General features: G+C 52.8%; 1 protein-coding gene and 1 non-coding gene across 5 annotated transcripts in view; both read right to left on the reverse strand.

Annotated features, from left to right (window-relative positions):
- Positions 1–1,899: 1,899 nt before the first annotated feature.
- BCAP31 (B cell receptor associated protein 31) overlaps positions 1,900–26,405 on the reverse strand; it is a 29,066-nt gene continuing 4,560 nt past the window's right edge. For all 4 annotated transcript variants that reach the window (XM_061408960.1, XM_061408963.1, XM_061408962.1 and 1 more), the window contains exons 4-8: positions 24,573–24,720; positions 4,993–5,128; positions 4,018–4,138; positions 3,123–3,223; positions 1,900–2,255 (exon numbers count right to left, since the gene is read on the reverse strand). In XM_061408960.1, the coding sequence (XP_061264944.1) occupies positions 2,217–2,255; positions 3,123–3,223; positions 4,018–4,138; positions 4,993–5,128; positions 24,573–24,720 (545 nt within the window). In that variant the 3' untranslated portion in view covers positions 1,900–2,216. The remainder of the gene's footprint in view (positions 2,256–3,122; positions 3,224–4,017; positions 4,139–4,992; positions 5,129–24,572; positions 24,721–26,405) is intronic.
- LOC133243666 (U6 spliceosomal RNA) lies at positions 26,066–26,170 on the reverse strand. Its single transcript, XR_009735206.1, has one exon. It is a non-coding gene; the product is annotated as a U6 spliceosomal RNA (small nuclear RNA).

Genomic DNA, 26,405 nt, shown 5'->3' on the forward strand with positions numbered 1-26,405 from the left:
CCCTGGCGAGATGGTGGCCCAGCCCCTGCAGTGCCAACGCCTGGCCTGCCAACCCAACCCTTGTCCCACCCTTCTCTGAAAGGCTCCTCATCCTACAAGCTTCTGCTCTCGCCACACCTACAACCCCAAGAAGCCTGTGCGCTGGCAGCTCAGCACCACCAGTGTGGCTTTCCCAAGAAGGCCCTCGCACCCTCCAACTCAACAGTCCCTACCGCCCCAGACCCTCGCCACTCCCCACCCTGCATGTGCTCAGTTGTGTCTGCCTCCCACCAGGCTCCTCTGTCTAGGGGAGTTCCCAGGCCAGAATACTGGAGTGGGTTGCCGTTTCCTCCTCCAGGGGGTCTTCTGACCCTGAGTCACACCAGCTCCTTCACATCTCCATTCTTCTAGCTGTAGCCGTGCCTTGGCTCACATCCTTGTCACCTCTTGCCAAATGGCCTCCAGGCCACCTGCCACCAGGCCACCAAAGAGTCAGAAAACATCAACAGTGCAGTAAGGGGCACTTGACAGAGGTCATGCTGCTTGGCTGGGTCCTGTTAACTAGGGAACCCGTCCCTGCAGCAGACAGAGAACATGCGGACCAGCAGTGGGAGAGACAGGTCAGGGTATGGATCAGCCCAGCCCTGTGGTGCCCACGAGGTTACCAGAGGTGCAAGCAAGGCAGGGAAGACTATTGGGTACAGTGGCTTACAGCCCCACTCTGAGCAGAGGCTGCCGGCTGAAAGCAGCCTTCAGAATGGGCTGGAGGGGGCAGTGCCCACAGCTGGCCCTCCAGTCTTAAGTGAGGTGGGCACCATGCTTTCCACTTTTAAGAGTTGGCCATCCCCGTCACTCTCTTCTCCTCCCCAGCTAGCTGCTTCCGCTCCGCCCAGCCCGGGGAAGAGCCTAAGGGCCCATGGTGCGGACTTTGGCCTGCAGGAGTTCAGAGCAAGGCAAGCTCAGGAAGGCCGAGGTAGTCAGGGAACACTTCCTGGAAAAGTGGGACAAGCTCTCAGCCTTGGCATAGCAACCAGAGGGTGTCATCTGCAGCCTCCCTCCGCGGCAGACACCACCTAGAAGGCCACCGGAAACGGGGGTGGCACTCCCCACAAGAACATGGGCAAAGAACACTGCTTAAGGGAGCCACCAGACTGAGCCCGGTGGGAGAAGCTGGTGCTCAAGGCTGGCTGTCTGCACCCGTTTCCAGGGGCCCCCGAATGCCAACAGAAAACACCTCTGACCTGCCCCCAACCCCCCTCACCCAGTCCTCAGAAGCAGCAGAAAAACACTAGAGCCTCCTTGATGGCGGCCACCTGCCAAGCCAGCCCAGGGGGTGTCCAGGCCAGAGCAGGATCATGGGGTGGCGGAGGGGACCCCAGAGCCACCTGGAGGCTCTGCCCACTTCCTCTGTTTGCCCTGGGCCAGGCGTAGGTCACCACCAAGGGCACGTCTTCGCTCTCGCCGGCATTAGTCAGAGGTCATCCTGGAAACCTTCAGGAGGGGGCAGGGCAGGGAGGGACTGGTGGCACTCTGCCATGCTCTATCTGGCCTCAATGTGATGAACAGGACCCAGAGGAGGCGGGCGAGGCTGCCACCCGGAAGCCCAGTGGGTTCCCTGCGTCTCCCGAGCTCCCCTGGGCCCAGGGAGATGACAGGACCAATATGCCCTGCGTGGCCGTCAAGCCGGGCCTGGCCTGGGGTGCCCAAGGCAGGGCATAGACGGGGCAAGTTCGAGCCCGCACCCAGCCTGGGAGGAGGGAGCCTTTGGGAATTAGAACAAAGGCAGGGAAAAGCGTCCTGCAGGCCTCTGGGGCCAAGCCTGGGGCCGGAGTCTCTGTCCGAGCTGCCTGCTTGGACAGTGTCTCAGCTGGTCCAGGCGGGGGGATCACAAGGGGGCCTCAGTCACACGCACGCAGCACAGACATAACACAACAGACTTTATTGCCCCCCAAGAAGCTATCCTTCCTGCTCTGCCTGCCTTGCGGCAGGACCGAAGGAGGGGGGCCTTAGGAGCCCAGAATATCAGCACGCAACATCGAGGGGCTTAGCCCAGTGAGAAGCAAGCCCCGCTGCAGCCTGGCTCATTCTGGGGGGGGGGGACCCGGGTCCCCTAAGGAATGCAGGCAGCGCGTGGAACAGCAAGCAGCATGAGGAAACAGAAGCGCAAAGGAGAGAGTGGCGGTACCGAGCGAGGCTGGGCCCTGCAGCGGCAGCCGGCCGCAGGCGGCCGGGGAGCGTCACTCCTCCTTCTTGTCCGAGGGGCCATCTACTGCAGCCTGCAGAGGGGACAGAAGATTGCAAAGCGGTGGGGGGGGAAGGCCAGGGTGCACCCCTCCCCTTTGCCTTCCAGTGCCCTCAGCCCCAAAGACCTGGCTGGGCACCCCTTTCGCCACACGCCAGGCAGCCGACAAGCCTGGGAAGCCCCCCCTGAGCAGCCCTGTCTCCCGGGCCTCACCTGCACCCCCCCTCATCCTCACGGTGGCCTCCACATTTCCAAGTCCCTCCCGCGTCCTGCCTTCAAGCCTGCCCTCGACTTCAGCTCTTGGTCCTCCTTTGGGGGCTGGGCACAGCCTTTCCACCCTCTGTGGCACCCCAACTTGGGCCCCCAAGCACTCAGTCAAGCTGTCAGAGTTCAGGGATATTTCCGTAGCCCTCATGCCGAGTTTCCGGTCTCCCAGAGCATGTGGAAACAGGGCAAGTGACTAGGACCTGTGATGCTCCCTGCTCTCTGCCCCAGCGCAGGGAAGGCCTGGGGCAGGGAGGGGAGTTTCCCATGAATCTCTCTGGTACTTGCTGGGGCCCTTCAGTGAACCTGAACAGGAGTCAGGGGGGCTCAAAACTGTGCACCAGGGGTACACGGCAGGAAAGGCACTCTTCTCAAGGGCACTGATGCTGGGCACGAGGCTGGGAAGGCCCACAGTGCAAAGGGCTGGCCTGGAGACCAAGGCCACCTTGCTAAGTGACAGCCATCTACCAGGCCACAGCCCTCCTACCCAAGGAGGGGTTCCGGCTTTTGGGGCCCAGACTGGCACTGGCTGGAGCAGCACTAGAGAAAATCAGGGGAACTGGGAGAGACTGCAGCCAGCTTGCTGCCAAGGCCTCGCCAAGCGGACAGAGATCGGCCTGGAGGCTGAGGGGCTGACCTGCAGCTTCGTGTGCTCCTCCAACAGGCGGTCGTACTCCTTGGTGAGGCCCTTAGACTGCTTCCGCATGGCCAGAGCTTCATTTTCCGCCTTCTCCAGCTCTGGGGGGAGCACAAATGGCGAAGGAAGGAAAATGAAAAGATGAGGTTGAGGGAGAAAAGTGCCGTTTACTGGAGACAGCAGATGTGGCTGCCCCAGGTCCGTCCCCAGTGAGAGTGTCTGGGAGACCCCTCCTCTCAAGAAGACTCCTCCACCAGGTGCTGTGGAAGCATCCAGAAGGCGAGTCTCCAGAAGTGGGAGAGGCCTGGCCAACAAACCCGGAGCAACAGGAAGACATTAGGGCTCCCTCCCCCCAAACCCTGTCATGGAGATACCCTGTGTGGCTCTCAGCAGGAGTGACTTCACGGGGCCTGGGGGCCTGGGAGAAACATTCTGAAAAGGTTCGGGGCAAGAGCAGCAGGACCCCAGCCTTGAAGCTGGGAACAAGAGACATGTCAAGAGAGGGCTTTATGAAGAAAGCAGATGGGAGCATCTCTAGCAGCTCTGGTTTAGCCTGCCTTCCCCACCCACCAGGCCCCTGCTGACAAGACACAGAGTGCCATTCCCCATGCCTGGCACTGGCTGAGATGCTCTGGAGGTAGCCCCTGCATCTCTGGGGTGCCTGGGCCCTCCTTGCTGGGACTCTACACAGACTGCTAAACCACGAAGCCCCGATGGCTGAGGCCAACCCCAGCTGGGTTTCGGCTGGGCGAGCTGGGAGCCACTGTTTACTTTTGCCCAGCTCTTCAGCCTGCGTGCGAGTTTGGTATGAATCCTTTGGCACAGAAGGTGCGGCAGCCACCCGCGGAGGCTCCAGAGTTCTGGGGGCCACGGGCGACCTGAGGGTAGCACTCACTTTGCTTGTTGACAGCCAGCTCGTCCTTCAGCCTCTTGAGATCAGCCTTCAGGCTCCTGTTCTCTTCCTGCACCTTCACTTCGCTGTCCCTGCCACCCAACTTGGTGACACCGCCAGCTTCCTAGGAAGAGCGCCAAGGATCCAGGTCACTCAGGTGGAGGAGGGGACGGGGGAGGGAGGGAGAGGAGGCCTGGTCCGTCCTCGCCACTGAGCTGGGATTCCTCAAGCTGCCCTGGGCACTTGCCCCTTCGGAAATGTCAGCACAGAATCAGGCCACTGTGTGTTCCCAGCCACCTGCTACAGCTCACAGGCCACATGCCCTGCCTGCCCTGGCTCCGTTCTCAGCAGCTCCTCCGAGTTTACCCCCAGGCTAGCCAACAACTCAACTTGCTGTCATTTGGGGACTGTGGCCAGTCACCCCCAACTGACCCAGGCCCTCCCATTTCCCTCTCCCCAAGCGCCACCCTTCACTCTAGCCAAGCCCCCACACAGCGCTGCTGTGCCAACTGTCTTCTGCCTCTGAATCCAGCTCCGTCCATCTCCTCCTCCCCAGCTTGGCTCACACCTCACCTCCTCAGACAAGCCTTTGAGGATTGCCCCACCTCATCCCCAGCTGATAGCCATCCTCAGGAAGACCAGGGCGGTGGGGGGGGGGGTCTTGTCTTGGGTGTTTCTGTGCTAACTTGCCCCATGCTCGCAGCCCAGGGCTCGGCTCCTTAGGGAGTAGGTTTTATCAGGGAAGAGTCTGACCTGGCTATAGCAGAGGGAGGCAAACAGAATAGCCGGGGTGCCCCCTTGCCCACCATGACCCCCAGACCCCTCCCACACACCCGCCCTCCACAGCGAAAAATGTCCATTCGTCCGTCTGCCTGACTGCTTCACTTTTCGGACAACAGCAGCGTCACATATTTCCGAGGCCCACGAACAATGTCTCGTGGTGAGGGGAAGGAAGGGGGTCAGGTGGACCCAACTCACCTTCTTGAGCAGGTCGTTCTCCTCCATGTACTTCTTGGCTGCATCACTGGCACTCTCTGCCTGCTTTTTAAAGGCTTCGTTGGAGGCCAACAGCGTGGCCTGCTGGGAGATGAGAGTCACCAGGCGTCTAAGCAGACTATAATTGTTGATAAAACGAAGGGAGAGAAAAAAATGGCTTGCATGAACTTCTTTGGGTTGCGCCCACCCTCTACCTGCCCCAACCGAGACCTGTCCTTCTGGATCGCCAGCCTGGAGAAGAGCAACGTACAGCCAACATGAGGGCAAAGATGGAGATGGAGCTGGGAGCTGTCCTCCGCCACCATGATTGCTAATGCCCCCAAAAGGCTGCTTGCAGCCCTGAGGCTCTCTTCCAGCCTCGAAGGCACAGGCAGCAGGGGCCTGACAGGACAAGGGGGACCGGGTTTACGTCCAGCCTGGAGGCCCAGAACCCGGCACTGCAGGGCGGAGCCCGGACATGCCAAAGCAGCCCCGATGCCCCTTTCCTTGCTGCAAGGCTGCACTTGCCCTGATCACCCGGAGCAGCCCGTGCTGGGGGCATTTCGAACGGGCCAGCTGAATCGTGCAGGCCACCTGGGGAGGCAGACACTACCACTGCCCCCATTTTACAGAGGGAAACAGAGACTCAGGCTGCTGAAGCCATCGCTTACAAGCCAGAAACCAATGTGGCTGGAATGTGCACTCCTGCCCGTTCTGACCCCAAGGCCCGAGCTGGCAACCACGCCATGTTCTCAGTTTCCAGGGAACCACACCCGAGGGCGATTGCAAGATGGAGACACCTCTCCTCAGGCCCTTCCCATAGGCAGTCCACAGGCGGCTGCCAGAGCACATGTGTTAGACAGGATCACCACCCTGAGGTTTCCCAGGGTGAGGGGGACAGAGGATAAGGGATCAGGGCCCAGGTACACATCTCAGGTCCAGACCAGCCACGCTGCTGCCAGCCAGAAGGATCTCTATTCGTCTCCAAGGCCAACTGTTCAATATCATGGTAATCCAAGTCAATGCCCCAACCCAAAATGCTGAAGAAGCTAAAGTTGAATGGTTCTATGAAGACCTTTTAGAACTAACATCCAAAAAAGATGTACTTTTCATTATAGAGGACTGGAATGCCAAAGTAGGAAGTCAAGAAACACCTGGAAGAACAGGCAAGTTTGGCCTTGGAGTACAGAATATAGCAGGGCAAAGGCTAGGATGGACCTGCCCAGTCACTGCCCCGAGGAGGGTGCAGGACAGCCAGGGCCCCAGGGGCAAGGGGAGGACTCAGCAAGGGTATTTCCCCAACGATGTGCTCACTCTTAGGAGACAAAGCAACCGAGGCTGCCTGCTCTGAGGCATCATCTCCGGCCTCTTCAGGGCTCTTGTGGACACCCGCTACTCACACCGGCTGAGAGGAGCAGGGAGAGACGGGAGGGCCGAGACGCCCAGCTCGCCCTGGCCGAGCCCCTGCCAGGGATGAGCCCGAGGCGAAGCGACTCATGGGGGCTGTGAGGGACCCATCACGCTTCCTGGTTCAGAGAGCGGCTCCAGGGGCCCCTGTCAGGACGGGGAGAGCCAGGCGACTGATTCCTGGCAGGAAGGGAGAGTTTCCAGTGACATGTGCTCTCTAAAATTAGCGAGCGGGACCTCGTGGCCTGGGGCTCAGGTTTCCCTGTCTCAGCCCTGACTGCCCACCAGCCTGCCCCCCACCAGGCTGGAACCCTGGAAATGCAGGGACCTCTTGAGCGCCCCGGGAGCCAGAGAGAGAGAAGCAATGTGCCTGAGGCACACAGGCAGAGTGGCGGTCCCCGGAGGAGCCCTGCAGGAAAGGCAAGTCTCACTCAACCCCGAGCCCACAGGCAGCCCCCAGACGATCCTGGTGGGGTGGAGCCAGCTGCTCCTCCCAGCTGGAGACTGGGTTGGGGGGGAGGGCACGTGTGCCACCTGGCAGACCCAGCTGGCAATGACAGGGCGGGCCAACCCGAAGTGACACTCCCTGTTTGCCGGCCCCCACAGGCCGACTGCGGCAGGGCTGTGAGTGACTACAGCGGCCGAGCCAGGAAGGCCGGGCCCAGCTCTGCTCGGGGCCCTCCGGGCCCAGCCCCACTTACGGAGAACCAGGGTGAGCAGCAAGAGCAAACACGTGGTACCGAGCCCCAGAACTGCCCACCGTGAGGGCCTCCCCGATTCAGGTCAGGAGCCTCCAGGATCAGGGCCCTGCCCCCGCCACATGTCTTTCATACCAACCGTCTTCATCCTTGTCCTCTCCTTTCTTGTTAGACCTGTTCCTCCAACCCAGCCCCTGGCAATTCCGGGTAATTCCCTCCGCCAGGAGCCTCATCCCTCCAGGCTCTCCTGCCCAGCAGCCCAAGCCCCTCACGGATCCCCTGGCCCCTCCACGCCCCAACCTACACTGACCTGAGCCTTGCCCTGACCACGCCACCAGCAGTAACCACTGCATCCCAGGAGCAGCCTGTCTGTAGCGTTTGGGGCGGCTGACAGGTCATCCCCTTGCAATTCTTCCCTGCCCTTCCCTCCAACACCCCCAAATGCCTGCCTTCAGGATCCTGGCCAGATCTTGACATCCGGCAGCCTACCCTCTGGTGGCTCCTGTGTCCCCCCAAGGCATGGCCGACTCAGCCCATCCAAGACAAGCCAACCAGCCCTGCAGTAGATGGCATCGCTGATCTACCTGAGCTCTCGGACTTGCATGTCACCCGGGGCCCCAGTCCTCCTGAGGCCTCATTGCTTCTCTCCTGGGTGACTGTAACAGCTCCTAACTGGCCTCCTCCCTACCCTTGATCATACAGTTTTGCAAACCACAACCCGAAGGAAAGCCAGTGACCCCTCTCCAAGACAGTCTGACCATGTCACCCCTCTGCTGCGATCCCTGATGCCCGCCTACTGCCTCTGGCTGGCACACAGCCGTCGGTGAGCTGGCTCTTATCCCCTCCCCACCTGCATGGCCCTCTGCTCCAGTAACACCGAACCGCTGGCTGTGCATGAGCACACCAGTCCTCGCTTGCCTCATCTCCATGCCGCTGCATGTCAGCCCTCGCCAGTCCCCCTCCTGGTGGAGCGCGCTCACTGATGACTCAAGAGCCAGCCTGCTCTCCCCTCAAAGCCTCTCCTGAATGCCCAGGGTCCCCTCCGCCCATTGCACAGTCCCTGCTCTTCCTGATCATCTCCCCACATCACCGTGTCACTTGCTCCTCACCTGGCTGCCCAGCTACAGATGCCTTCAGGCCCGGGACAGCACCCTCAATCTCCCGACCCTCTTGTCCCAGGTCCACTGGGAAGGGGCCCAGCAGATGACGTCTCCCGCCCCCCGCAGCGGTGAGATCACACCTCTGGCCAGGACAGAACGTGGGTCTAGGGCCCTGGCTCTCCCCAGACTCAGCCTTCCCTCAGCCCGGCCGCAGCGAGGGGGACACAGGCTGACACGGGCAGGGCTTGCCCGTCAGTTGAACCATAGGGTGACAGCAAACGGCAACAGCAGGTGCCATGTCAGACCTGTGGTGATGAGCCAGCTAGGCTTGTGACTGCCATGGTAGCTGAGAAGGCACTTGGGAAAACATTCATCATCAAAGCTGGGGGCAGAGCCCAGTGCCCCGGCCCAAGTTCAAAGGGTGCCCCTGCCAGTTACCCGGAAAAACCAAGAGCGGCACTCCCTAGCATGGCCACCCATGCCTACCCAGGAGTCGGCATTCTAGAACTTCTTACTGCCCCTGACACATTAGGCCCCATGCTCCTGGGCCTGCCCTTCATTTACCCAAGATCCAGCTCCAAAGCTCCTGGAACCCTCCGCTCCCTCTCAGGCACATCAGTGCACCCTTTTTCTGTCTGTCTCCTGAATGCTCTGCGTCTCCCCTGGGACCCAGACCCAGGACAGAGCAGGGCACACGGTGGGAGGTGCTCCACTTCAGAATCTCCAAGTCTCAACAGCGCAGAGATGGCAGTCAGCCTAGAGAGAAGGCTGGCGGCCTGCTCTCCCCATGCCTGCTGGCCCCGCTCCATCACGCTCAGCTCGACCGCCCAAGTCCTGTTCTGCAGGTACCTATTCTTAGCCATTTCTGGACAACAGGTGAGAAGCCACCGCCAAAGGGATTTCCCAGAGGCACAGGGCTGGCAGAGGGGCCCAGGGTCTGGGTTATAAACACACTCAGTAACAGAGGGAGATGTCAGGGCCCAAACCATAAGAGAATCCAAAAGTGGCCTTGGCGGACAAATGTCACCCCCAGAGACCTAGTAAGATGTTTCTGGACACTGAGGAGGGCTTTCCTGCTTTTCTAAAAGGTTGAGTAAACAAGAGTCGGCAGTAGAGAGAGAGCCAAGCATATCAAGCAGCAGGGACATGCTTCACAGGTGCTCTCCACCAATCCTGTCTGCCTCCTCTGGGTGAACTGGAGGGGAGGGCTGGCTTCATAGGAATTGAGAAGAGAGCAAGAAGGAGTGTCTTCGCACATCCCAAATGGAATATTCTAGGCCTGTGGCCACCCCGCTCCACCCTGGCTGTTGCCAATCCTGCCATGAGCATTTACCAGGTCACTCGGCCCTCAGGACACGACAGGACAAGACAAATGGGCAGGCACCTTCCCTTACCCTGTTGCACCGCGCGAGCAGGAAGCTGGGGTCACAGCGCCACCTGTTGACATTCCAAGCTGACTACAACCCTGTCCCAGGTGGTGCCCTGGGCCGCAGGTGGACGCCAAGGCAACACAGAGGCTGCGGTGCAGATGCGTGGGGAGGTGGCCACCCTGGTGAGGAGCCGAAAGCCAGGTGCCGCCCCAGCAAAAGCTTGAGGCCAAGGACACAGGCAAAGTCTAATAGTAGGGCTGAAGTGGCCCCAGGGAACTCTCACCCTAATGAGTCTGGAGTCACAGAAATAAGGAGGCGGCAGAAGGGGAAGGAGAGCTGACTCAGAAACTGTCCAGGGAAAAATTTTCTGAGGGCTGCCCCCATCCATCCATCTCAGGAGTACATTTCAGCCCTCAGAGGTCCTCTTCACCCTTGAAGTCAGAAGAAACAGGAGGGGGTCGGGGAAAGGCCAAGGCCCTGCAGCAACTCAAGCTTAAGCCCTGATGTCTACCCTGGGGACAGCAAGGCCAGATACAGAGCGCAGGGGCGGTAGGCCCTCTGGAGCTGAAGAGAAGCCGTGAACAGGAGCGAGCTTGTCACGTTGCCTTCTTGAAATCAGGGACAGAGAGCAACCAAAAGAGGCCACACACCCCAGGCAGATGCTCCAGTGCTGAAATGCACTGGGGGCACTCTGGCTACTTGGACAGAGTGGGAGGTGAGTGGGTAACAGGTAGGGAGGCCAGAGCTCCCCAGGCAGCAGGAGGAAATAAACTGCAGGGTTTTTTGCCTTCTCTACATACATAAAATTCAGATGGGTGTATCTCTCCTTTTCTCCTTTGCCTTTCCCTTCTCTTCTTTTCACAGCTATTTATAACGCCTCCTCAGACAGCCATTTTGCCTTTTTGCATTTCTTTTTCTTGGGGATGGTCTTGATCACTGCCTCCTGTACAATGTCACAAACCTCTGTCCATAGTTCTTCTGGCACTCTGTCTATCAGATCTAATCCCTTGAATCTATTTGTCATTTCCACTGTATAAACCTAAGAGATTTGATTTAGGTCATACCTGAATAGCCTAGTGGCTTTCCCTACTTTCTTCAATTTCAGTCTGAATTTGGCAATAAGGAGTTCATGATCTGAGCCACAATCAGCTCCCGGTCTTGTTTTTACTGACTGTATAGAGCTTCTCCATCTTCGGCTGCCAAAAATATAATCAATCTGATTTCGGTATTGACCATCTGGTGATGTCCCTGTGTAGAGTCTTCTCTTGTGTTGTTGGAAGAGGGTTTTTGCTATGACCAGTGCATTCTCTTGGTAAAACTCTGTTAGCCTTTGCCCTGCTTCATTCTGTACCCCAAGGCCAAACTTGCCTGTTACTCCAGGTATCTCCTTAATTCCTACTTTTGCATTCCAGTCCCCTACAATGAAAGGACATCTTTTTGTGTGTGTTAGTTCTAAAAGGTCTTGTAGGTCTTCACAGAACCATTCAACTTCAGCTTCTTCAGCGTTACTGGTCAGGGCATAGACTTGGATTACCGTGATAGTGAATGGTTTGCCTTGGAAACGAACAGAGATCATTCTGTCATTTTTGAGATCGCATCCAAGTACTGCATTTTGGACTCTTGTTGACTATGATGGCTACTCCATTTCTTCTAAGGGATTCTTGCCCACATTAATAGATATAATGGTCATCTGAGTTAAATTCACCCATTCCAGTCCACTGATTGCTAAAATGTTGACATTCACTCTTGCCATTTCCTGTTTGACCACTTCCAATTTGCCTTGATTCATGCACCTAACATTCCAGGTTCCTATGCAATATTGCTCTTTACAGCATTGGACCTTGCTTCTATCACCAGTCACATCCACAGCTGGGTATTGTTTTTGCTTTGGCTCCATCCCTTCATTCTATCTGGAGTTATTTCTCCATTATCTCCAGTAGCATATTGGGCACCTACCGACCTGGGGAGTTCATCTTTCAGTGTCCATTCTTTTTTCCTTTTCATGCTGTTCATGGGGTTCTCAAGGCAAGAATACTGAAGTGGTTTGCCATTTCCTTCTCCAGTGGACCATGTTTTGTCAGAACTCTCCACCACAACCTTCCAAATAGCTGAGAAAAGAAGAAAAGCTAAAGGCAAAGGAAAAAAGGGGATACCCATCTGAATGCAGGGTTGCAAAGAATAGCAAGGAGAAATAAGAAAGCCTTCGTCAGTGATCAATGCAAAGAAAGACAGGAAAACAGTAGAATGGGAAAGACTACCAATCTTTTCAAGAAAATTAGATACACCAAGGGAACATTTCATGCACAGATGAGCACCATAAAGGACAGAAACTGTGTGAACCTAACAGAAGCAGAAGATATTAAGAAAAGGTGGCAAGAATACACAGAAGAACTATACAAAAAAGATCTTAATGACCTAGAAAACCATAATGGTGTGATCACTCACCTAAAACCAGACATCTTAGAGTGTGAAGTCAAGTGGGCCTTAGGAAGCATCACTACGAATACAGCTAGTGGAGGTGATAGAATTCCAGCTAAGCTATTTCAAGTCCTAAAAGATGACGCTGCTAAAGTGCTGCACTCAATATGCCAGCCAATTTGGAAAACTCAGCAGTGGCCACAGGACTGGAAAAGATCAGTTTTCATTCCAATCCCAAGGAAAGGCAATGTCAAAGAATGTTCAAACTACCACACAACTGCTCATCTTACACGTTAGCAAAGTAATGCTCAAAATTCTCCAAGTGAGGCTTCAACAGTACATGAACCGAAAACTTCCAGACGTTCAAGCTAGATTTAGAAAAGGCAGAGGAACCAGAGATCGAATTGCCAACATCTGCTGGATCATCAAAAAAGCAAGAGAGTTCCAGAAAAACATCTACTTCTGCTTTACTAACGCCAAAGCCTTTGACTGTGTGGATCACAACAAACTGTGGAAAATTCTTCAAGAGATGGGAATTCCAGACCACCTAACCTGACTCCTGAGAAATCTGTATGCAGGTCAAGAAGCAATAGTTAGAACCCTACATGGAACTCAGCTATCAGGGAATCCACCTGCCATGCAGGAGACCCCGGTTGCAGGGAGGTTCTTTACCAATTGAGCTATCAGGGAATCCACCTGCAATGCAGAAGACCCCAGTTCGATTCTGGGGTCGGGAAGATCTGCTGGAGAAGGGATAGGCTACCCACTCCATTATTCTTGGGCTTCCCTTGTGGCTCAGCTGGTAAAAAATCCACCTGCAATGCAGGAGACCTGGGCTGGGAAGATCCCCTGGAGAAGGGAAAGGCTACTCACTCCAGTAAGTCCTGGAGAATTCCACGGACTGTATAGTCCATGGGGTCACAAAGAGTCGGACAGGACTGAGTAACTTTCACACACACACAAGTGTTTTTCTTATGGAAATGTTTTTCTTAATGGAACTATGTATTCGCTTTAGAATCTGCCTTTCTTCAAAGTGGTTCAAGATTAACTTTTTTTCTTTTCTCAAACCTTGGGCTGATAATGGTTCAACAAACCAGTGTTCATGTCAATTGTTTTATGGCCGGGGGGAATGAGACACCTCGTACCATCCTATCTCAAACATGCACATACACTGTGGGAAAGGGGACTGGTGAAACCCCTCAGCCTTGAGGTATCTCTCTTATCTGATTAATAAGCTTACTAACAGACATATTCTGTCCCCTTCTGATGTCTATGCCAGAAGCTTTCCCTATCTGTTATACTTTAATAAAACTTCGCTACACAAAATGCTCCAAGTAGTTAAGCCTCATCTCTGACCCTGGCTCGAACTCCTCTCCTCTGGAGGTCATGGCTCGGCTTGCAGAAGCAACCTTTCAGAGGGAGGGAGCAGTCACCCAAGATGTGCCCCACACAGCCAGTAAGTGTTAGTCACTCAGTCGTGCCCGACTCTTTGCAACCCCATGGACTGCAGCCCACCAGGTTCCTCTGTCCATGAGACTTTCCAGGCAAGGATACTGGAGAGGTCGCCATTTTCTTCTCCAGGGGATCTTCCCAACCCAGGGTTCGAACCCCGGTCTCCTGTACTGCAGGCAGATTCTTTACCGACTGAGCTACAAGGAAAGCCCCACACAGTACTCCAATCCAATCCAAAGCAAAGTGTCTCTTGCAAGGCAATGAGCCCAGGAAAGAGGCCTGGCCCAAAAAGGGAACAAAGCCAAGGACTAGAGGTGGTATCAGCTACTCGATCCAACGCAGAGGCCACTGGTGGCCTTTCCGTTTTAAATTAATATTTTGGTCCTATCACTTTATGGCAAATAGATGGGCAAACAATGGAAACACTGACAGACTTTATATCCTTGGGCTCCAAAATCACTGCAGATGGAGACTGCAGCCATGAAATTCAAAGACGCTTGGTCCTTGGAAGAAAAACTATGACCAACCTAAACACATGTTAAAAAGCATGCCAACAAAGGTCCATCTAGTCAAAGCTATGGTTTTTCCAGTGGTCATGTATGGACGTGAGAGTTGGACTATAAAGAATGCTGAGCCCTGAAAAACTGATGCTTTTGAACTGCGGTGTTGAAGAAGACTCTTAAGAGTCCCGTGGATAGGAAGGAGATCAAACCAGTCAATCCTAAAAGAAATCAGTCCTGAATATTCATTCACTGGAAGGACTGCTGCTAAAGCTCCAGTACTTTGGCCACCTGATGCAAAGAACTGAATCACTGGAAAAGACCCTGATGCTGGGAAAGACTGAAGGCAGGAGAAGGGGGATGACAGAGGATGAAATAGCTGGATGGCATCACCAACTCGATGGACATGAGTTTGAACAAGCTCTGGGATATGGTGATGGACAGGGAAGCCTGGCGTGCTGCAGTCCATGGGGTCGCGAAGAGTCGGATACGACTGAGCGACTGAACTGAAATGATATTAAATGAAAAATCAACTCCTCAGTCACAGCAGCCACACTTGTTCACAGTGAGCATGTTTCCAGCCTGGAGGCAACTGGTCAGATGGCGCTGGGCTGGAGGAGCTCACAGTCCTTCCCATCTACAGACCTGCTCTCCATGCCTCCTGCCCTCTGCCTTCCGAGAAAGGGGCCCTGCTAGAACATCAGGCTTCCTTCCCATGACCTTGGAATCAGGAAAACTGAGCCCCTATTGTTTGGCACCGTGCCCCCAAACTGCTCATTTGCCACTTGCCTTTAGAGTATGAGGAAGAGAATTCTTTGGCCAAAACCAAGTAGCTGAGCAAAAAATCCAATTTTAAAAGAAGCTGATGCTCATTTCAATGCATGTCAGATGGTCTTCCGTGATCTCTTCATAGGCAACTCCCCACACTTTACCGCAGTCCCCACTTTATCAGAGCCCCTGCTGGGCCTAGCACCCACAGGACACCAGCACACTAATGCAGCTGGGCGACTTTGGCTGGAGGAGGAGGGGACTAGAAATCAATGGACTTATCAAAAAGTCTGTTATTCAGTGCTTAGCTCTGAAGCACTATTGTATTTGAAGTCTCAGAAAATGATGGCAGCTGATTGACAGATCAAGAGGAAATCCCTCTACCTGGCCTTCTAAGGTCAGCCCTTCAGTTAAATCACTTTATCTCTGGGATGATCTTGAGCATCAGATTTTAAAAACCCCTCAGTTATTTTATTTAGATGTGGATTACAGCAAGAGTAAAAAAGTATACTTTTTTAGGTTTCCCTTGTGGCTCAGCTGGTAAAGAATCCGCCTGCAATGCAGGAGACCTGGGTTTGATCCCTGGGTTGGAAAACTCCCCTGAAGAAAGGAAAGGCTACCCCCTCCAGAATTCTGGCCTGGGTCCCAAAGAGTCAGAAACGACTGCGCGACTTTCACTTTCATGTTCACTTTCAAAAAAGTATAAGCAAAACCTGCAAAGTAATCTGGGAAATGTGACCAATCACCACTAAGTTGGTTACTATGAAGTTACTCTAAGGTTCTCATATGCAAAATACTAGCGTGCTTAAAACTTTTTAACCAAATCCCTCTTTTCAAAGTGATAGGCCAAAATCCTATTTTGCCTATAAACATGCTATTTGGGATTGGCTTCAAAATACTCCAGAGGATAATGGGAGTGATCAAACTAGACTGGCCAAGGACACACTCGCTGTTGAAACTGAGTGACACCCGCAGGGGGCTGCTCTTCTCTACTGCCTCCAGTGCTCAGCCAGGCCTGAGAACCCCCAGCAACATCCAACCAGACGCCAGGGCCCTGAGGCTTCCTTGGTGTTTCCCCCCAAGCCCTTCCTCGGCCGGCCTCTCCTGGCCTTCCACTCTTCCCCCTGCACTCACTCTCCCCACCCTGTGCCCAGCCTGGAAAGTTAAGACCCTGAGGGCCAGGCCTGGCATTCTCTGTGGCACAGCCCACCACACAAGTGGGGAAAATCCCACAAAACTCTCTCACTACTTGGGGTGATACCAGGAACAGTCACTGTTTATGAAGCAATCCCCATAGACCAGGCAGGATGCCAAGAACACAGCCCCGGTCACCTTAATCCTTACACCAAGCCTGTGAAAAGGCATCCTCAGCCATTTAACCAGGGAGGGAAAAGGCTCCAGAGACTGAGTGACTTCCTCGAGGTGACATGGCTCAACAGTAACAGACCCAGGGCCCAAACCCAGCTAATTCCAACACCCACTCTCACTACAGCCGCCTGCCTCTCAGGGCCGTTGTGGGCTATTACATCCCGCTGGGGAAGGGAACTTCGCAAGAAAGCCCAGGCCACCCCATCCGTATTGACTGTGGCGACAGAACCCAGCCCTAAAGGAGTAGGCAGAAAACAAGAGGGAACCGCGGACCAAGTTCAGGTCGTTAGAGATGGAGCAATTTCACACACAGGGCCTGGATGCAACTACTGCTTTGGTCCTGACCATTCACATTTCCTCAAAGGCAAAGAAAACAGAGCTTGACTCTTAGAACCTGCAAACCTCAGCCCAGCAAGAGCTGCCGGGCAGCCACATCCACAACTGCAGAGGGACACCGGCCAGTTGCAGCCCCACTCAGAGCAGGGAAGGAGGCACGAAGGCAACAGATGAGACACAATGCACAGCGCCCGGGTACATCCTAAATGGTGACCTGCACCGTGCCCTCAGAGACCAAAGACCCACAGCGCGGCGCCAGAACCAGCAGCATCCATGTCCTCAACACGTGTGTCTTCGCACGCACTCCCCCCACCCCAGCGTTCCTGCTCAGTGCTAAGGAGACCTGAAGAGCTGGGCATCCAACCTAGAACAGTCGGCACAGCAGCTCGAGGAGTTCAACCTAGACACGGGCCTGAAGCCGGCCCTGTCTGCCCAGACACTCCCTTCAGGCCCAAAGGGGAAGGCAGCCCTGTGTATGTGCCTGGCCCTTGGCATGGAGCCGGCAAGACTAGAGGGGGTGACCCTAGGTGGCCATGTCCCAGGCCACCAGGGCCTTGGAGGTCAGCACAACACAGGCCTTGGACCACAGGATGAGAAAGGCAGGAAGCACAAACGGGGGTTCTAGGCTGACTGGCAGGCCAGCAGGTGGGGGTCAGGGGGGTCCAGGCTGAGGCCACGGAAATAGGGAAGGGGCCCCACGTGGCTGGTTCATGACAGAGAGACCAAAGCAAAGACTCAGAGGGCTGCAGGAAGGGGTCACATCCCGAAGGTCTCAGGGTCAGGCCTTGATGTCAAAGCCACTCTGAAGGCACTGGAAGCAGGGGCGGTGGGGCGGTTTTATACCATCAGAAAGCTTGCTTGGCTGGACCAGGCAGCGCAGACAGGCTATGAGGGCAACTGTGGGGCAGGAAGCCTACTGAGATGACGCAGCGCTTTCCGGACACCGAGGAAGAGAAGCTCAGGAGGTAAGCTCCCTGGTTTGTGGAGGGGGGACAGAGTTCCCGTTTGGAAGATGAAGAGTTTGGGAGGGCTGCCTGAACTACACTCCTGAGCTGCACACCTAAAAATGGTTTGGAGGGGCAGGTACTTCCCTGGTGGTCCAGTGGTTAAGACTCTGTGCCTTTAGTGCCAAGGGCCCGGGTTCAAGCCCTGGTAAGGGAACTAGGATCCATGCAGCCAGGCCAAAACAGCAACCAACGAATATGAGAAAGCCTGTCTGACAATCTCATATATGACAGAAGAATGAAAAAGTGGTTCAGATAGCCTGCTTGATGCTATATGTACGTTTGACAATTACAAACAAACGAATGAAAAAGATACCACAGGAGCTGGGGAATCACCTGTGATGAGAAAAATGGGCAGAGCTCCCCCGGCCTTCTGTGTGGAGACAGCTGTTCTCGAACTTCGTGGCCCAGCCCACAGCTGGGCTTTCTCAGCAGGAAGCACTGAGACCTGGGAAGGTAGCAAGCTGCCCCACATCAGAGCAACCATGGAGCAGCAGGGGAGAGCTTTGTGAGGAAGGACACACCTGTTTAAGGATGTGATGCTCCCCGACCAGGGATTGAACCCAAGCCCTCGGCAGTCAGAGCACGGATTCTTAACCACTGGACCACCATCAGGGAATTCTCCCCGCTGTGTGCTCTTAACCCCAGACCCAGGAGGAGCCAGTGCCACTCCCAGCCTCTTCTCCTAGCCTTGCTCTCTCCCTCTGTGGTCCCCTCACCACTAACCTGCTATCTCTCTCCCCTAGTCTTGTCTCTCCCTGAATCGGCCTTCATTACCCTTAACCTGGCTTCCAGGGAGTGGTCGCCCAGCCCTCTCACCCATCCGCCATCCTTCGACCCCTCCGTGAAGCCACCCCCCTCCACTGCCCAGCCCCTGCTTCCTCGCACCTTCCAGTGGGCCCCTCGAGCTCCCTTCCCCTACATGCATGTACCAGTCTTCCTCTGGGTTTTGCCACTCTGCGGGCACCCACAGCAGAACCACCACCGCTTCTGCCTCCAAGGCTTGGGGTCCCCACTAGTTCCCCCCCTTTCTCCGGCCAGCACCTCAGAAACCTGGTTCAGGCCACCAGCATCTCCCAATTCAGTGATCTCCCCTTTGCGCCCCCTGCTTCTAGGTGCTCTTGCGCTAAAAACTACCCCACCCCAGGTGCTGTTGCCAAGTACAAATGTGCAACTCGGACCACGGCACAGCACTGCTGAAAAAATGCAGCACTCTACCACACAGAGGTCAGGTACACACTCTGAAACTGGCATTAAAAACCCTCCACCATGTCTCTGGCCACTCCTGAGTCATCTACCCTGCTCCACGTGCTCCTTCTCTAACAGCCCACTGGGTTCTGGGACTGGGCCAGTACCTGCCAGTGAGACATGTGCAAATTCGCAGGAGAAAAACAGGAAGACAGACACAAACACTATGACCAGGAGGTCCAGCTGAGAGGCATACAAAGTGGCAACTGAGAGGGGTTTTCCTGGTTTATGAGAGAAAACTGGGGGGATGAGCCTGATGTTCAGCAGCGGGGAACTAGAAGATTCGTAAGAACGCTGGAAACTGATGGGCTGTAGTAGAACAATGTTCATGACGGACAGTGGGAGATCCAAGTTCGCCTGTGGTAGTTCCAATGTGAAGACGCGTGTGGCTGCTGTAGGGAAAGAACCCAGGTGCTGAGGTCCTATCACTTTAAATCGGAATTCTCAGTTCTGCTGATGACTAGCTCTGGGAACTTGGGTCTCTGAACCTCAGCTTTGCAGAACTACTGTAAAAATTAACGTGTGCTTGGCACATGGAATCCTTAACAAATGGTAACTGATATCAGTCTAGAAAGATATTCAAAAAAGGCATGTGGCAACATTGGTTGACATTTTAGAGGATGTCTTTTATTTGTTTATTTAAAGCCTCAACTTCCTCCAAAGGCTATATACTTTCAGATGGCTTAATAATCTTCAGATAGGGGCACTTTCGTGGTGGTCCAGTGGTTAAGAATCCGCCTTGCAAGGCACGTGACGATCCTTGGGTGGGGAACTAAGATCCCGCATGCCATGGGGCAACTGAGCCCTCATGTAACAACTACTGAAGCCCGTGAACTCCAGAGACTGTGCCACAATTAGAGAGCCCATAGGCCACAAAGAAAGATCCCACATGACACAGCAAAGATCCTGCAGGCTGCAAGTAAGACCAATGTGGCCAAATAAATAATCTTCAGAGTACAAAAGGGACTAAGAGATTAAAGTCACTGGACTCCTAAAACTTAGGCTAAGGCTGATGCATATATTATGTGCTTGACCCAGGCACCTTCCTACCAAAATCCAGGGGAAAAAACAGCCTACAATCCAGTCTACAGTCAGAGGCAGACTATAAACCAACAATCTGTTACTAAGAGCTCACACCAACACAAACAAGCGGGCATCCGAACTGGTATCAGAACTAGGCAGAGGCTTGGGCTGGCCATTTAGAACCTGTGCAACTCAGGCCATCTCTCCAGTGCTCCCTCTCTCCTGGGTTGCCCTTTTCCACTCACAAAGGCCCCCTGAATTATGAAGCTATTACAGAAGTCCTTACTGATTTCAAGCCGAACCAGAACCCAAACAATTCACACACACAACTATTCTCCCTCAGTATTCCTGCAGCGGCTCTGTCTCCTGTACAATGATGTTCTGGTTATGGAGCTACGACCGTGAGTGGGACTCTGCAAAACAATCTAATACACCTAAACTTGACCCAGCCGTGACAGAGAGACATCTCTCTTGTTCTTTCACACAGACTTGCACACGGCTAACAAGAGTTAGTGGGTCATTTATGCAAAAGAAAAGTGTACAAAAGTTGAGAGGAACATGGAAGCAAAGCCATGTAGGACAATAAACGAACTAGTCCATGTAGGGCAGACAGAGGAGAGAAGGCAGTCTTCAAAGAGAAAGCGCTTCCAAAACTACAGGACAGACAAGAGCATGGTTTCTGGAAATACCAACCAGGTACACAAGGAGAGGGAGAGAGTATGCCCAGTGTTTTAAATGTACTTGACCACTGAGTCACTTTGCTGTACACCCGAAATTAACACAACATTGTAAATAAACTATAGTTTGATTTTTTTCAATGGTTAACAATTAAACACCAGGGTCACTGGGAGCTCAGCAAAATGCAGGTCCTTGTCAGCAGGCCAGGGGCAGGGCAGAGGGTCTCCGTTCCCAACAAGCCCCCAGGTCTAGCCAATGCTGCTGGCCACAGGCCACGTTGAGAGCAGCTAGGTGCCAGGGAACGAGGATCCCACAGATCCCATTTCCAATAATTAAACAGAGAAAAAGGGGAAAAAAAGAAGCATCCTGTGCCAGATTAGAAAGCATCAATGTGGGAAAGTGGTTTTTTAATGGTAAAAATTTCCAACCAGCTCACCTATGTGTGACCAGGGAACTGATTTAATACACGATGGTGCCCTCACAGCATGGAACACTGCACAGCCATGAAGTACAGGAGAAGTCTGTGCAAGTCATTTAGAAAAACTGCCAAGATAATTGAGTGAAAAGGGCAAGTCAAAGCAGAGCAAAAAAAAAAAAAAAAACCATAGTGCTCATAAGAAAAGTTAACATATATGTAAAAGATTATTTTTAAAAGTTTCAGAAACATCCCACTTATTACCTATAGCTATCTCTGGAGATGAAAACTTGCAGTTTCTCACCACACACAACTATTTGAAGTTTGGGGGGCTTTGTTTATGTTTACAGTGAGTAGGGATAACTTCTGTAATCAGAATAACATAGGTGATAGTTGTGTTTTTAAAGTGTTTCCTGCAAGCTGCATATGAGCTGTGTATTTGGACAAGAACAGTTCTATGGCTAATGTCATGCAAAGAGAGAAGTTCCTCAAGGGTCACAGCCACCATACAGGGTCTGACCCCTAGACTAGGGAGGAGTGTATCATCTTGGAAAATTCTAGAAACTAAACAGATCATCTGTGGACAACTAGTGAATCCACACCGATCCTCGGGGTCACTTTCCTTTTCTAAAAAGTCACACGAGAATTTCACATCCTTTTTTTTGATCAGCTACTGGACAGGGATCCAGCAGAGTGTGGCAGGTACAGCAAAGCCTCTTTCAGCCAAGATAAACAACAAACAGATGGGGAGCTGCGGGAACAACCCGGCCCAAGAAGCTACTGTCTGACACATTTTAAAGGGAATTCGCTGAAACCTTCCTTACACGTTTCTCAGATTGAGAGGTCACAGCACAGTGGGGGAAGCAGCTGAGAGGACAGAGTGCATTGGACCTGTGGTCCAGATCTCACTCTCCTCTTAGAGATTCCACACCCCGCTTAGGAAAAGACAGAGATATAGACGACGACTGCTCTTCTTTAAATTCACCAGTCTGGGTTCGAAAGGAGACTGCCAACTGCTCTGCACCCTGACTGTGGTGGTGTTCTACTCTGCACTGGTCAAGCTAGAACTAGATGCTGACTAGTGCTTTATGCCAGTTTTTTAAAGTCAACTGCAGGAATTAAGCTGGAATGCCTAGCTTCATGGTGTTGCAGAGGACTGAGCTGAGCACACACTCACTCATCTGATACACCTGGCTACACTGTCCCCCGGCCCACTCAGATAATACCTGCCCTGGAGGCATTCTTCTGGAAGAGATCACAAAAGCAGAGCAGTCAGGAGAGTCAGACTTCAAAACCACAGTACGTGAGGAACAAACACCATTCCACCCAACAGCACTGTGACTACTTCTAAATTCACTACCTGAGCTTTGCCAGCATCTCTTTAAAGGTGGGACCCCAACTGCAACCCTCCACACAGCACTGGCTGACACTGAGTCAAGCAAGGCTGGTGCCTCCAGCCCTCACTGGAGGGGACTAACAGCTCATGAGCTTCTGCAGTAGCTCTGCCACGAACTCCTACTAAGCTGCAGTAAGGCACAAGCCCAAGTTTTTCTGAGTTCCTGTTTGGCCTTGTCTCCGCTGCCCTTTATGAACCTACACACACATTTGCAAACATAATCCTGTTAAAAACTCAAGTCTCATTCGAGTTGGCCCCATCAGCAAACCTGTCTAGATGGCCGTGGGTTCTGAGTAGTAGCTCACATACCTGTTTTTCAACTCCTCCCACTTCCATTTCTCCCTGCACCTGCTCGCCATAACAAATATCCTCAGCAGAGAAGCATTGAGCCGACCAGCGATGGAGTGCAAGCTCCTGAGACCCCTATTTGGATGGAGGTGACCCATACAGCAGCCACTCCTGGGACTTAGGACCCCACCCAACTACACTATTATGCCAGCACAGTGCCCACACTTCAGCACCTGGTCCATAAGAATCTTCTTGAATCGGAGACTGGCAAACCTTTTGCAGAAAATCCACACACCCCAAATGGGCAAAGGCAGGGATAAGACTGACAGAACCTGTCCCCTCAGCACTCACAATAGTTGCCAGTGATCCCTCTCTCTTCAGAGGGATGGTATGGGGAGGGAGGTGGGAGGGGGTTCAGGATGGGGAACACGTGTACACCCATGGTGGATTCATGCTGACGTATGCCAAAACCAATACAATGTTGTAAAGTAATTAGCCTCCGATTAAAATAAACTTATATTTTTAAAATAAATAAATAAATAAAGGCATACAAGCTGTTCTTTCTGGAACACAGCTTGACATCAAAGTCAGACCAGACCCTCCCAGTCTGTTTCCTCACCTACTATCTCCCTCCTTTGGAAACTGGGATGCTTGCCCGTCTGCAGTCGTGCAGAATCTCTCCTACCCTGCAATTCCTCAAGGACTGGCGATTCCAGCTGCAAATGAACTCCAGAGCCTCTAGACATCATTTCATTAGCCCAAGCGGAAACTAAGTCAGAGAAGCTGGGCGCTCCAGTATCGCCTCGCCCATCTAGGATTTCAGTTCTCTCATCCCAGTGCTTCCTTTGCCCTGACCCCCTACCCACCATTTCCTTACTTTACACAGAAACACCGAGGGGACTGTCTTTTTCCCAGGCTTCACTGTGCTCCCGATCCAGTGCTCACCAGACTTTTGCCTTCTCAATACTATTCTTAAAGCTCCCAAAAAAAAAAAAAAAAAAAAAGCTCCCTGTCCTCTTCCAGTCCAATCCTTAGTTTTCTTTCTGTCCTTTCTAACTTCCAGATGAAATCCTCCCCAAGAGCCTCTGTGGTCCTTCAGACACAGCCAGTTCTCTTTTCCCACCCTCTGGCTCACTTGCGGTTGGACTCAGTCCTCTGGATCGGCTTCCCTTTCAGTTTCAGTCCACAAGATCATACTTTTTTGGAGCTTCCTGAAACCCTAAAACCCTGGCCTCTGTGTCCAACTCCTTCCAGCACTCTCAGTTCCTGACTCTCGGAAGGTAGAACACGGCAGGCCTGCAGATCACTCCTGGGATTAGGTGTATCCCCCTGAAAAGCCCTTGCCAGCTCCACCTCTTGTCACTTTCCAACTCTGACCCAGAGACACCAGGCTCAGCTGAGCAACTGACTTTTTTGTGTGAAAAAGGGAAACCAAGACAGTCATTCCAATGTGTAGTAAAGAAGGAGGTCCAGGTGATTAGAATTAAGATAGCCCAGCCCAAGAATCCACAAACTCACCCTACTTCTGAGTAACCTCACAGTAAGTTTTTCCCAATACTCCTGGAAGCCCTTGTCCTGAGCACAATGTCTTATTCCCTGCCAAGTAAGCACACTTGAGAATAGCCAGCCCCTCACTCCATCAGAACCCCTGTGAACAGGAGGCAGCATGCCAGCCCTCAAGTTCCAATAGGTCTCATGCTCCTGTGATAGGTCTACACCAGGGAAGGCCCTGGCGACACGGTTGGTCTCAGCCCCGTTTTGTGCCCTTTCTGCCCACTTTTCTCAGGACTGGACCCCATACACAAAAAGGCCCTATTCAGTTGTTCCCTTTTAAAGCTGGGCTCCAAAGGGCCTCTTCATAGGAGGGAAAGCACCCGTCACTTACTCCACTGTGTACAGAGAGCAAGGTGATAGTAGCACACAGGCCCTAAAAGAACATGTTGCAACTATGGCAGAGCCACAGCATGGCCTTCTGGCCTACCAGTCAGCCCTCTCCCATCTTCCATGCTGCCTCTAGAGAAACTGTGTGGTTCCCCGAATGTAGAAAGAGCCTCCAATTCAAGGCCACAGACTAGCCCATAGGTCCCTTCAGTCCCTCGCCCCTCCCCACTCACAAGGACAGCAGCAAGGAAAAGCCAGCAATGTAGAGGTTCCTCTGGGCACGGAAAAGCTTCATGTGGAAGTGCTCCACAGCCCCAGGGTTGTTCTGGAGGTTCACCTTCTCTGTCACATCATCATACTTTCGAATCTCACGAACAGCATCTGCGGCAGAGCAGAGATACAGATGTTCAGCCCCGGATCAGTCCAGCTGAGATGCAAGGTGTGACTCTGGGCAGCCTTGCTTTCCTCGAAACTGTCTCCCCTGCTCTTCCCCTTCTACACACATTTTGATGGGTGCCCTGTCAGAAGTGCTGCCCTCCGACCTGTTCTCTCCTCCAGCTTTTCTCATGTCACCCTCTGGACCCATTCTACCCAGACTGCAAGCTTGCTCTCCATGTCAAGAAACTCAACGAATCTGAGATGTTGCCAGCAACTGGGGCAACTCCCTTTCCCACGGTGCCCCCACTGTTTGGTTCTATCACAAATGGGGCTGGCCATCAGCCACCCAACTGATAAACCAGGCGAGTCCTGTTTATGGAAATGCCCACGAGGCAGGCATGAGCTGCCTAGGAGTCAAGACCTGGAGCATGCCTGCTAAAGACTCAAAGGTTTTCATTTCTAAGCATCTAAGCTTTATAACTGGTTAAACTGGTGTATTCTGCTTACAAAAGAAATTCACGCTCATCAATGTTCAATGCAGGAGAAAGAAGCCCATAATATAATCAATCACCTCCAGTAGAACCTACTACATGCGGCCAGCTTAAATAAAGCAGTCATTTTCAGTCCCATTCAGTTCAGTCGCTCAGTCATGTCCGACTCTTTGCAACCCCATGAATCGCAGCACACCAGGCCTCCCTGTCCATCACCAGCTCCCAGGGTTTACTCAAACTCACGTCCATCGAGTCGGTGATGCCATCCAGCCATCTTATCCTCTGTCGTCCCCTTCTCCTCCTGCCCCCAATCCCTCCCAGCATCAGAGTCTTTTCCAGTGAGTCAACTCTTCGTGTGAGGTGGCCAAAGTACTGGAGTTTCAGCCTTAGCATCATTCCTTCCAAAGAAATCCCAGGGCTGATCTCCTTCAGAATGGACTGGTTGGATCTCCTTGCAGTCCAAGGGACTCTCAAGAGTCTTCTAGTTAGTGTTATTCTCTTTGTATTACACAGACCTAAAATTAATGTCCATGTCCCCCAAATTAGACTACAGCACCACAAGAACAGAAACCTTTCCTATTACATCCCTAAGGCCTAACAGAGTTCTAGGCATACAGGGGGAGCACAAACACCTGAACAGTGAAAAACCTCTGCTCTAAAAAACCACTGCTGGCCACTCATATATTCACATCTGTGCATTTGCAGGCTAGAAATGGAACCATCCCATACCTACTACTTTTCTCCCTCAACCCTGCTATCTCTTTTTTCTCAATTGAGGTACACTGATTTGTAACATTATATAAGTTCCATTAGTATTTTTTACTTCTATGTATATATCCCCTACAACGTGCTTAAAAAAATATATAGAATGCTTCATGAGTTTGTGTGTCATCCTTATGCAGGGGACATGCTAATCATCTCTGTCTCATTTCAATTTTAGGATATGTGCTGCTGAAATGAACATCTAAGACATCAAAAATCAATACATAAAGATCTACCTAAAGAAGACTCTTAATGGATCCCCATGGGAGAGGGACAATGTAAGCCTACTATCTGGATCTTAATTTATGGTATGAGACTGCTTGTTTTTTAGGCTGATTTTACATCATAAATATACACCTCCACTTAATGGTATCTTTGTGTTACATCTGTGGGCTTCCCAAGTGGCTCAACAGTAAGGAATCTGCCTGCCAATGC

Source organism: Bos javanicus, chromosome X (assembly GCF_032452875.1).
Source record: "Bos javanicus breed banteng chromosome X, ARS-OSU_banteng_1.0, whole genome shotgun sequence".
In the NCBI taxonomy this organism is placed as follows: domain Eukaryota; kingdom Metazoa; phylum Chordata; class Mammalia; order Artiodactyla; family Bovidae; genus Bos; species Bos javanicus.